The sequence below is a fragment of the Eumetopias jubatus genome, unplaced genomic scaffold (genome assembly GCF_037043125.1).
Source record: "Eumetopias jubatus isolate StellerSeaLion01/CBP00866 unplaced genomic scaffold, mEumJub1_p1.0 scaffold_16, whole genome shotgun sequence".
Lineage (NCBI taxonomy): Eukaryota > Metazoa > Chordata > Mammalia > Carnivora > Otariidae > Eumetopias > Eumetopias jubatus.
Window position 1 is genome coordinate 74,650,926 of NW_028274822.1, and position 12,859 is coordinate 74,663,784.

At 43.2% G+C, this 12,859-nt stretch overlaps 1 protein-coding gene across 4 annotated transcripts in view; it reads right to left on the minus strand.

The window, feature by feature from the left end:
* GRK3 (G protein-coupled receptor kinase 3) overlaps nt 1–12,859 on the minus strand; it is a 127,288-nt gene that overhangs the window by 41,287 nt on the left and 73,142 nt on the right. For all 4 annotated transcript variants that reach the window (XR_003612517.2, XM_028124674.2, XM_088019752.1 and 1 more), the window contains 3 exons: nt 8,413–8,464; nt 6,601–6,692; nt 2,842–2,941 (listed from right to left, as the gene is read on the minus strand). Coding sequence is in view for 3 of the 4 variants with exons in the window: in XM_028124674.2 (XP_027980475.2) it covers nt 2,842–2,941; nt 6,601–6,692; nt 8,413–8,464 (244 nt within the window). In the remaining variant the exon portion in view is untranslated. The remainder of the gene's footprint in view (nt 1–2,841; nt 2,942–6,600; nt 6,693–8,412; nt 8,465–12,859) is intronic.

The following is a 12,859-nucleotide window of genomic DNA, read 5'->3' on the forward strand; positions in this document are numbered from 1 at the left end:
CCTTTTTACTATTCTAGAATTACAGAATCAAACCGGGAACAGTACTTCCTACCTTTCTTTGAAAGGTCAGGGGAAGGAACACTGAATCTGAGACTGGAAGGAAAAAGAAAAAACTTCCAGTAAAAACAAAACTATAATGAATGACTTCAGTTCAGTTTCATGCCAACACCCTGGGAAACCACACTATACAGGCTGGTCTGAAGTTTAACCTAGTGATGCCATTTTAAACTAAAGATCATTAAAAAATCATAAAAAGTGGCCTTTGATTAGCAAAAGACAGAAAAAGAAAGAAAGAAAGAAAGAAAGAAAGAAAGAAAGAAAGAAAGAAAGAAAGAAAGAAAGAAAACTCCAAATAGCTTTATTACAACTCTTTTGGCTAAATTATGTATTATTTTTTTAAAGCTTTTAGTTTTAAGTAAGCTCTACACCAATGTGGGCCTCGAACTTACAACACGAGATCAAGAATTACATGCTCTCTGACTCAGCCAGCTACCCCTTGGTTAAATTATGTATTGATAAGTAAAACACAAAACAAAACAAGAGAACCTCAAAATTCCCAAAAAACAAAACCAAAAGCCAGGTTTGATATTTGAATAAAAAATATAAACAATTCTTTAAAGTTAGCTCAAAGGAGTAGACCAAATTAATCCCAGTTTTTTATTTACTCCCTTCAAGGGTAAGACTGGGGAGGAACCATACCTCTACTTAACTATATTCCCCTTCACCTGGAAAAAATAAATATAAAAATGCGACATGAAAATTGCATGTATAGTTTCCAACACCAAAAATTTCTTTTTCCATAGGCTTTCTTGAGAATAAATATCCAAGGTGTTGGAGAAAACTCATTAAAAATTAATATTTTAATTACTACTTAAAATCTGGAGTAAATGCACATCCATGTTTGAAATTTAAGACGACATTCCCAAAAGAACCCAGAAACCAGTGCCATTCGAACCGATTCCAATACAGTGTGCAAGGGGCTCAGTCTCCACTCCAACTAGTTGAAAACATGGTCGTGCACACAGGATAGCTCTTATTTGAAATGCTTAATGTCCATATGTTGGGAGGCAGCGGCACATAGATAGAAATTATTTACAACTACGGCATTTTCACTTATTATGGTTGAGCTAAATTATGATACTCTTCTACTTCGGTAGCACATAACCTTTCTGAAACTGCTTAAAACTAATGCTAGAATAATATAAACCACAATACAATAAATACAGGTGAAAACAAAAAAACACAGAGCCTATCAGGTGATAATAAGAAAGGAACAACAGGGGACGGCTGGGTGGCGCAGTCGGTTGGGCATCTGATTCTCGATTTGGGCTCAGGTCATGACCTCAGGGTCATGAGACTGAGCCCCATGTCAGGCTCTGCACTCAGCAGGGAGTTTGCTCGAGATTCTCTCTCCCTCTGCCCCTCCCCCGTGCACGTGTGCGCACGCGCTCTCTCTCTCTCAAATAAACTAAAATCTTTAAAAAAAAAAAAAAAAGGAACACTAGCCAGGGAGTCCACAGACTCTGGACAAGGAATTTAACCTCTCTGGGTCTCAGGTTCCTTGCTTCCTAGTTGAAAGGGATTCTCTGATTCACCATTAAAATCTGATTCCTGGGCGCCTGGGTGGCTCAGATGGTTAAGGGTCTGCCTTCGGCTCAGGTCATGATCCCAGGGTCCTGGGATCGAGTCCCGCATCGGGCTCCCTGCTCCTTGGGAGCCTGCTTCTCCCTCTGCTTCTCTCATTCTCTCTCTCTCTCTCTCTCTCTGTCTGTAATGAATAAATAAATAAAAAATCTTAAAAAAAAAAAAGAGTTTAAAATCTGATTCCTTCACCCTTTGGGTGAGGTTGGTAAGCTATTTGGAGGCCACGCCCTCCCCAATATATCTCACTGCACACAAACCTTCTTGGCTCAGTGTTTAACCTTAAATTCACATGTGAGGTACTCAGCAGGAGTCTGGCCACTCCACCGTCATTTCCGGCCTTCCCTGCGAGACCCCGAGTCTCTGACCTCCTCTGGCAGGCCTGCTGGTGCACATGGGCATGCCCAGGTTGGACACTGAGTTTTTCTGGGTATCTTTATAGACATCTGTTCAAATAAATAAAAGCCAAGGCTTTGCTCGTGGGTCATACCATTCACTGCAAAAGAAGCCAGAATGGGACACTATTTTGCAAGAAAACACAGGGTAAAAGTTCTTGGCACGTGCTGAGCTAAAAATGCTAGCTGACAAACAAACACAATATCCAACAGGTGGAAACATGGGCTTGGAAATGGAAATGAGCAAAATCCACAGCAGGTAAAAAAGCAGCAAGATAGATAATGATAAAGCCACCCTCTAGAGACTGGGGACAGACCCAAATCCAGTTCAGGCCTGAGTAACCCAAGATGTTTCCTCTCTCTGTTTATTTACGGAGGACTAGAGCTGCTTTCCTCGTGCTCTTCCTTCCCTGGGTTAGTCCTCCATCACGCAGTCAGTTCTTAACTAGACTCAAGTGATTTCGTTGTTGTTGCCATGATTACTTCCTGCCCTCTCTGCAAGCATATTCCGCCAAGATGGAAGCCATAAACAGCCACTAAAGGGAGAAGCCGTGGGTGTGCATGATGATGGTAGCTAACACTTCTCTAACTCCCAAATTAAACAGAGGTAATATGAGAATTACACACTATTTATATTAACTTAGTGCTGCTCTTCCCTGCTATAAATTCTAACCCATCCAAGAACTGGCTAGCTGCATAATTTGCTGGAAAAGAATGCCTGTATTTTAAATAAATTGTCCTGATATATAAAACCAACCAACCAACGAATACAAAAACAAGCAGTGCTCAAAACCGGAATACTTACCCCTGTACTCACAAGAGACAACATAATCCTCTCATTTAAGGCTAATGTTTCTCCTTGTTTCATCTTGATCCTCTTCTTATCCAAGCATTTCATTGCATACCTAGAAACATAAATGCTATTGGAAAAACTCTACTGAAAATGTATCTAAGCTGCTTTAAATGATACATGTCATATGGGGGAAAGTTTCTAAAGATTTGGGAAGTGTCTAAAAGAAGCAAAATGGTACCCAAGTGTCATGCAAAAAAAAAAAAAATTTTTTTTTTAATTTTGCATGTATTAAGAAAAAAATTCAAGGCCCCCTCCAGGAGGCGAAGCATACCTCCCCACTCCTTAGGTAAGGGCTGCACACAGTGAGCTCCTTCCTAAGAGAACAGCACGGAGAAGCAGGGACAGGGATGTTACAGTGGAGGAGCCTGACGAACACTACCTCAAGCAAGCGGTCAAGGTCAGCATCACCAGTGATGAGTCATCCTGTTGATGGGCATCCTTGATATGATGTGATAAGAATGGGGTTTTCTCTGGGGTCTTGCTTCCAAAAGCCCACAGCCCCAGTATAACTGTGAGGAAAGCGCACCTGAACTGGATGTCTAATAGAATGTCTATTCTATGGTATCCCTGACCGGGACTCCTCAAGGCTATCTAGGCCATCAAAAACAAGGAAAATCTGCGAAACTGTCACAGTCTAACGCAGCCTCAGGAGACATGATGACTTAAGTGTAACATGGGATCTGGGAACAGAAAAAGCACTAAGGAAATCCAAATAAAGTAGAGACTTTAGCTAATAATAACATATTGATACTAGTCATCTGTTGTGACCAATGTAAGAGAGGGAGACTGGTGTAGGCCAGGGGAGCTCCCTGTGCTGTCTCTGTGCCTCCTTTCTAAACCTAAAACTATTCTAAAATAAAAAGGTTTCTTTAAAAAAAAAATCCAGCAATAATTAAGATATTTCTATCATTACATGAACAGAAGTTCCAATCCAATAAGAGCATAAAGTAGAGGGACATAAATAAATTCAGTGAAATAAATTTTGCATGTATCGTTGCTGCCCAGTACTACTACCGTGTGTGTGTTGCGGGGGTGGAGGGATATGTGTATAATATTTAGCATTTAGAAATTGTGATTTTAGCAGTGGTCAAGATTTTGCAAGAGTGCAGAGTGCAAGACTCTAAAACACCGACAGCCAACAAAATGAAAAGGGAAGGCATGTGCTCAAAAAGGCACAACCTAAAATGTGACTTTATTGATTTGTTTTTAATTTTTTTTTTTTTAAGTAATCTCCACACCCAACGTGAGGCTCGAACTCAAGGCCCTGAGAGCAAGAGTCCCACGCTGTACCGACGGGGACAGCCAGGCTCCCCTGATTTTATTTAATCTTGATATTTAAGTTATCAGATTTCAAATAATAAAAAGAATCAGTAAGATTTTTATATGAAAGTTAGTGAAGATTAGAAACAGCTGACAACTTAAGCTTTCTGAAAACCTGTAACAAACTCCTATTAAGGAAATACAGACATGTCAGCTGGCATTCTCTATAATCACAGGTGAAGAAAGCAGGACAGTTTTTCAGCAGAAAGCTAAAAGGAAATTTTTATAAGGGTTTCTGGGGCTTTAGAACTCTGTGTGCATGATTATAAATCCCCTGATGGACGACTTTATAAGGCCCAGGTACAAATTATGGATGATTGTCTGGCTGTGACAGGACCCAGAAAATCCATTTGTTTCTAACTGATCATAACTTACAATGTGAGTCCTTAGAACGAAACAGAGATGGATATTCAAATTTGCTCCTTTTATCTACTGTTCCAGGAATTCATTATAACAAATCCACCAATGGAGACATTAATTTGCTTAATTACAGGATCGCATATTGAGTATATATGAAGTGACGTGTTCTTTAAATATTTAATTTTCATGATGAATTTCAAAATGTTTCAACTACTTCTATCGCTACCCCCTACCATGATGGCATCTGGTAAAACGTTTAAATTGCAGACCAGAGAAGCCGGCATAAACGGGCCTGGAGCCCCTGGGTTGAGCAAGTTGGCTTCCACTGGCTTCTGAGGTAGGTGGCAGTTCGATGGGCTCCGGAGCCAGTGCACATGTCACTGGCAGCCTGGGGACTGGAAGGACACACTCCCGGATCCACAGGGACTGAGCCTGGCCACTTTCTAGCTGCGGGACTCTCGGTAAGCATCTACCCTTAATCTGGAAAGTAGAAGACAGTTTTCCACACACTGAGAATCTGTAAAATAATAAATGTCATGAAAGAGACGCGCTGATGTCATTAATTTCTACATCTACATCGTATGGCAGATTAGCAGATCCCCTAAATATGTGGACAAGCCACAGTGATGAAGGTGAAAGAACAGTCGGTGAAATGGAGTAAGTGACAAGCACATCACTTAGGATCAGAGCCCAGTGTGGGACTATGGTGGGACGAGGGACCTGGGCACACCGTTCACTAATACTGACTATGGAAGAGGCAGTAGTCTGCATGCCTTAAAGTGTATTATCTCATCCAATTCTCACGAGGAGGAAGTATTTTCCCGACCCTACAGACCAGGATGCCGAGGCTGGGCGGAGGCACAAACTTTGTGCAAGCCAGCTATGACCCGGCCATGGGCCGCCCAGACCTGTACTCTGGATCGCCAGGCATCCTGTCTCAGCAGGGCCCCAGACTTTACGCGCCCGAGTGCCAGACACTGGGTTCACCCCGCACGGGGCCCTACAACAGGAAGAAGACCAGCGGGCACACATCAGTGAAGGTAACCTTCAGCCCCCACATGATAAAAATCATGCCCATGACAGGACCTGTCTGAAAAGTAGGAGGGTGACTTGGTAAGGCCTTCGGTGCCCAGTCACAGGGAGGACCCGAGGAGAGGCTGAGTGACAATGCTCGCTAGACAGTGCTGGCATGGCAGGAGAGGCGGGCGCTGAGGTCGCTGACCCCAATTACTCCTTCTTACACCTACAGTGAGGTTATCAAGGAAGCTGAACAGCCGATTCCACTCAGCCACGGCTCTAACAGGCCTGTCACTTGATCACACTTGTAGTTCTGCGTCTGTCGAACTGTACTTTCCCATTCTCTTTTGCTTCCAGATATATGTTCACTTAAACAAACTCCTTCTATATTTAGAAAAACCAAAACATCTTTTCCCCCTGCACTCCTTAAGAACTCCAAGACCATTCACCTTCTGGAAGAGGCCTGCACCTGGCTCATGTGCACGTAACTGCCTCACATCAACCTCCTCCTGTAAGATAAGCAACTAAGACGGTGATGGAGCCCCATGACCGTGATCCTCACAGCAGGCAGGGCATCCTTCTCACCAGCTTCAGGCTACCCATCTATGGAACTGACATCTCCTGGAAAGCTACACCACGCCAAAGGGCATATGCTAAATCACAGGTGCTTCACCATTTAGAAGAGAATGTCTCTCCTCCGCAAAGCAGAGAATTCTTTGCAGCAGGATCGGACCGGGAGGCTGTACATAATGCCCCTTCTTGGTCACCTCCAGATCCCAGGCTCCTTCACCCGTGGCCTGAACCACAAGGGCTCATGACCCACGGTACCTGGTTAATTTCCCTTTGAGCCCTAAGAAGTGGAAGTTCCAGCTGACGGTTCTCATTTACAATGCTTAACAAAATATTGCCTCTTTCTACCTGAAGTAAGGCACTTCAGGAGTGGGAAGATGGGCTTCCATAAATTGATGTAGGCATTTTCTATTAATGCAAGCATAAAACCCATAAAGAGCTTACATTTTTCCAGTGTCTGCTTTCCTGCAACCGTACACTTCACCAAATCCTCCTCGTCCAATGATCCTGTGTACGCTGAAATCATTCATGGTCAACTGTGAATTCAAAACACGAAATGGAAACAGAGAGTTGCATTAAAATTATGTTATTGTTTTCATGTAAGACACAGTTACTAAAATAGCAGTTCTGATATAAGGATCTGCATTTTCTGTGACTGACTGCTCTAAGAGATGAGATGCGCAAGGTGGCAAGACTTTCTGGAACCTCCTTCCGCTCCACCCCCAAAATGCACAAAAGGGAGGCAAATGGGCAGACAACAGAGTGGGAGTCGAGTCAGATTGTTTTTCCAATCTCCTAAATGTTAGGTTATTAGACGTATACCCTAAAGACAAGGGAGTGTGAAACTTCTAGTCAAAATGAGAGTGTCCTTTAACTACTCTGAAGCTGGAAGTTTGGGAAGAGCTCAGCAATTCCAGGAACTGTCATGGTAGAAAAATAAATCTCCATCAAGGGCATCTATGTTTTCATCATAGTGGACCATATGATCAGAAAACCCAACGGAGGCTGGCCATGTGAATTTTTTATCGATAACATCACGGAATAGGGAGGACTCGTGCTGGGCATGTGAGTGTGAAACAAGACACTAAATATGAGGAAAGTACAGAAAGAGGTTTCATTCATAAGCCCTCTCCTTGTGTCACTATCTCAGTAACGCCCCTCTTCCTAAGTAGGTTTAGTAGTCTTAGATGGTGCAAAGGCAGACAGTGAGCCCGACATTCACGGTGGTTTATGTATCCTGGCAAGTTAAGGGTCAGATTCCTGAAGCGTTCCCCCAAACAACTCTTCAAACACCATGTTTGCAGTCAGGTAACTGGGCCCAAAGGCTTAACCTCTGATGCTCCAGGGACAGCAGGAGATGACCGCACCAGGTCTGCTGAAGGAGAGTACGCATCAGAAAGATCTATGGCAGACAGGAAGGATTTTTTTTTTTAAAATGCGTTATTGCCCTCTTGTTTCCAAAATTCTGCCAGGATATGTGAAAGAAAGGAGTTTAAAAAAAAAAAAAAAAAGTGCTTCTCCCAACGGTACCGGCAAGTAAAAAACTAAAAAAACTACAAGAAAAAAAAAAAAAAAAAACGAAAAAAAATCCAGTTGATTATTTCTTTTCCTCTTCGCAAACCTATGTGAAGGGAGAACATGAAGGAGAAAGTAAAAGAGGATGTGCCGAGGAAGGAGGGTTCTAAAAATGAAGAAGGGGACGTCCCAGGAATTTCTGACGTTGAAAGCTAAAAACAGAGGAGACGTTCACAGGAAGTGCGTGTTAGTTAGAAAGGAGCCTGTCTTTGAGGGCTGCTTTTCTCATTCTCAGAAATAATCAAAGAGGAGATGGACCCTTGGTCTAATAAAAGATGTCATCATTTTTATTACAAGATTATACCTAATAATACGAACGTGAAGGGAGACTTTACCAGGATGGCAAAAGCCAAGGGCATGTGGGAAGTACGTTATGTAGGGGCCTTGAGTTTTGGCTACTATTTCTGTGGAAGGGTCGATCACTGCTTAAAATACCCTTTCTTAAATAAATAAACACATTCTTACATGAATCTGAAAAAAGAGAATTAAAACCCGAATTGTTTATGAGGCCGGGTACGGGAGGATGAATTCTTCGTACACAGAGCTGTTAGAGTGACATCTGTTTAGACAGCGTATTACCCGTGGGAGTGTGCTCCGGGGTATGAAGTATTTTCTCATGAAGTTAAGCCAGAGGAAGTTTTTATTTTAAAAAAAAAAAGGAAAGAATAAGAGGATACTCACATGGATATTTAATTCTACGTTTTTCCACTGACAGAATCGAGTGAACTTGTCACTAAAAAAGAATAGAAACAGTCACTGAAAATTTGCATATCACATGAATCAGATTTGAAGAGCAATGTTAAAGGACAGACGAGGATGGTACCACTTGTGCTGCTTCTCAACCAGAGGTACGTTTCCTTCCTCATCTTTTCACAAAGCCTTCACCGGTCTTTGTGGCTTTATTTTATGATTCAGGTGCATGATGTCATATTTCCCTTAAATTGTGATGATTGTTATGGTCCCATCTATCTGAATCAGCACCATCCAAGAGAAGGCCTAACGTGAGCCCCATACGTACTTTCCTGTTGATAACGTATTTTATTTAACCCCAGGATAGAGAAAAAATTATCATTTCAACATGTGTGTGATCGGTACAAAATTAGTAATGAGACCCTCTACATTGTTGTTTTTATATTAAGTCGTGAAACCCAGTGTGTATTTTGCACTGAGAGCCCATCTCGATTCACACTCAGTCATTTCAAGGGCTCAAGAGCTCCATGTGGCCAGTGGCTCCCATACTGGACCACGCAGCTCTAAATGACAAAATATTCGGGAGCGCCTGGAGGGCTCAGTCGGTGAAGTGTCTGCCTTCGGCTCAGGTCATGATCCCGGGGTCCTGGGATCGAGCCCCACATCGGGCTCCCTGCTCAGCGGGAAGCCTGCTTCTCCCTCTGCCTCTGCCACTCCCCCTGCTTGTGTTCCCTCTCTTGCTATCTCTTTCTCTGTCAAATAAATAAAATCTTTAAAAATAAATAAATAAATGACAAAATATTTATAAATAATGGTAATAGCAGCAAACACTCAGCTGGTGCTTTCCATGGGCCAGACCCTGTTCATTTCCCCCTCCAGCAACAAGATGAGCAGATCTGACGACCAGGAATGATGATGCCCATTCTGCAGCAGAGGAGACCAGGGCCTGGCCAAGGTCACACAGTGAGAGAAGGAGTAGGGATGGATCTGAACCCGGACCAAGCAACACTGCTCAGATACAAATGCTGTAGGAGAAAAAGCCCTTAGACTAGAATCACAAGACGCAATAAGTCCCACTGAGCGGATTTGTTCCCACAATTTACTCAGCTTCTTGATGAGTACTTTTTTTCCCCCTCTATCTAGAAAAATATCTATCCCCACAGCTTATTTAATAAAGTCATTATTTTCATTATGGTTATTAATGAGCAACACTGTCTGTAGTGTTTGTTTTAAAACATTTTTTCAAAAGAAATGCTTTCTAGATTGAATACTCTTCAAAGGCAAAGAATATTCTTGGTGACTGCTGGATTTCACCTAGCCCCTGGCACAATTCCTTACATGGGCACAGTATCCAGGGTTCTATGAATGAATGAATGAATGAATGAATGAATGAAAAGGAAAGGAAGAAGGAGAGAGAGGGAGAGAGTACTATGAAATACATGGTCCAGGAATTACTGGCATTCTAACAGAATGCATTAAGGCATCTAAATATCCCAGTTGCCTGGGGGGAGTGGTTCATTTTATATGCCATCTAAGACAAATGTAGTGATCCAAAGGGGCACGTATACCCCAATGTTTATAGCAGCAATGTCCACAACAGCCAAACTATGGAAAGATCCTAGATGTCCATCAACAGATGAATGGATAAAGAAGATGTGTGGTGTGTGTGTGTGTGTGTGTGTGTGTGTGTGTGTGTGTGTGTGTGTGTAATGGACTATTATGCAGCCATCAAAAAAACCGAACTCTTGCCATTTGCAATGACGTGGATGAAACTAGAGGGTATTATGCTAAGTGAAATAAGTCAATCAGAGAACAAGTATCATATGATCTCATTGATAGGAAGAATTTGAGAAACAAGACAGAGGATCACAGGGGAAGGGAGGGAAAAATGAAACAAGACGAAACCAGAGAGGGAGACAAACCATAAGAGACTCTCAATCTCAGGAAACAAACTGAGGGTTGCTGGAGTGGTGGGGGGTGGGAGGGATGGGGTGGCTGGGTGATGGACTCTGGGGAGGGTATGTGCTACGGTGAGCGCTGTGAATTGTGTAAGACTGATGAACCACAGACCTGTACCCCTGAAACAAATAATACATTATATGGTAATAAAAAATAAAAAAAAATTATATGCCATCTAAGGATCTTTTAAAAATATTTCTGAGGCTAATATAGTCACGTTGAAAATCAAAAGCAGAACCCTGTAATTATGCAGCAACTTTTGTCAATGAATTGAAAATGACGTTTACAGAGTGTTTCATTGATCTATCATCTCTGTGAGGTTGGTAAAATAAAATTATATTTTGAGCATTTCTGAGAGTTATTTCAAAGGTTTTTTTTGTTTCTTTGTTTGTTTTTTAAGTATGATGAGTGCAAAAGGCAAGACCACACTGGCGTGTTCTCTGTACTTACAAATCTATGACTGTCACTTTGAAATTCACTTGGTGTGTTGGGCAAGCTCATCCTCCCTTTTCTCCCAGATTCTGGACCTCAGAGCCGGCAACAGGGGGCCAGTGAGCTGGCACGTTTTACAGACTTGCAGACTTAGCTGGGGAGGACTAACAACCACGGGGAGAGAACTGTCCTGATGACTGAGAGAGAGTCAAGAGAACCAAATCCCAACACATACCCTGCCTCAAACGAACATCCCCACAACACACAAAGGACACCTCCAAACACACATTTTGCCCATGAAGTACAGGTTTTCTGTAGCCAGTTCTTCTTTAGAAGTAGAGATGGCCCTGGGGTGTTCAGGCTCAGTCATGTATCCATGGAGGTTCCTTGAGTGCTATTTCTGGTCAATGCCTAATTACTAGAATGGGTACTTCTTCACAGAAGAGGGACTGGGGCTGAGAACAGAGCAGAGCCTGGGCAACATAGGGCTCCTGACAGCCAGTGCCCTTGCAGATGAGGTACAGCTACCCCAGAGGGAAAGTCAGAGGTTAATGATATAAAAACGCCAGGGATGCAGTGAGGGTGGGGTAGAGTAAGCACTTTTAACCTCTGTCTGTGACTCGGGCTTTAGATTGCTGGGCAAGTGAAGTTCACTGCCTCATCCAGAAGAGGGAAAGCCTCCTTCCCAGATTCAGGCCAGCCTGGAACTTAGTTAAGCCCTGTGCCCCTGCTGGCCTCAAGTGAAGGCAGAGATGAGCCCTGGCTGAAGATTTCCCCTTTATTATCAGACTGAGAAATCGCCTTACCCGCAAGGCCCTCAGAGAGTGTGGCCAGTCCTGATGGGGCCAAAGGCTACAAAGTTCTATTTGGGGAGTGTCCATGCTTTTCAAAACCCACGCTCAAAACTCTTGGTCTGACAATGGAGTTTTTAAGTTCTCATTTGAGAATGTATTGACACGAAAAGAACGCGAAACAGATAAAAATGAAGAAATCCGCTTTGAAAATAATTTACATAACATGGTGAATGGCTTCAGAAAATCCAGTGCACCTGCTTGCCTAACACGCAAACAGCTTGGATTTCTGGTGGCAGTAAGAGCAGAAGGCTCCCCTAGTGGGACTAAAGGACATGCAGGTGGACCAGGGGGCCAGTCAGCAAAGAAAAAGCTACCAGACCCCCCTCCCCCTCCCCCCTGTAACTCCCATCCCCATCTCTCCCTAGAAGCTCGGCTGACCCCAAGAGGAGCTGGGAAAGGTCAGAATTCTGAACTAACGGCACTGGCGCCAGGGCAGGCCGGACCCCGCTGAAACACAGCCGGCCTACCCCCTTAACGCGAGCCACCGCTCTCTGGCAAAGTCTCCGCTCTGACTCAGAAAAGGGTAATAATCATTTGTATGCGTGTTAGTTTCCCAAAGTACTGACTCCACTCCAGGATAAAATTATCTCTTGAACTCTAGTGGCATCATAACACAACTTTTTTTTTTTTTTTTTTTATTACTTTAGTTCTGTGAATAAGTGGAGGGAAAAACCGCAGAGAAGCAGCATTTGTTCTAACGGGGCAATTACTGAACAGCTGTGGGCTGCTCCGGCACCGAGACTCGATCATCACGGCGATTGTCTAGAAATTAGCCCAGTTTGCGGAGAAGAGCGCAGTCAGTGTGAAAGCAGATTCCGCTGAAGAGTGCATGATCTCAGAGGGATACTCAAAATCCCAGCGAATGGACTGCTGGTGGCCAGAAAGGCGTATGGGCCGGCCGCCTTTACAGGCATCGCTGAACATGTTCAGGGTTTCGTATGACAAACATACACATATAGCTTGAGTAGCTCAAAGGGACACATTTATTAGGGATAGTAATAATATATGTGACCACGGACATCTGCCTAGAACCTCAAATTCTATTACATAAAGAATCAAGTGCAATCTAGTCCCACCTTGGGGGGGCAGGATCTCAAAGAGCAAACAAATGAATTAGATAGGTTATAGAACCGTGCTTGCCTTAGCAAAGGTGTCCCAATAAGATACTCTTCATACTGTGGTTCCATAGTCTA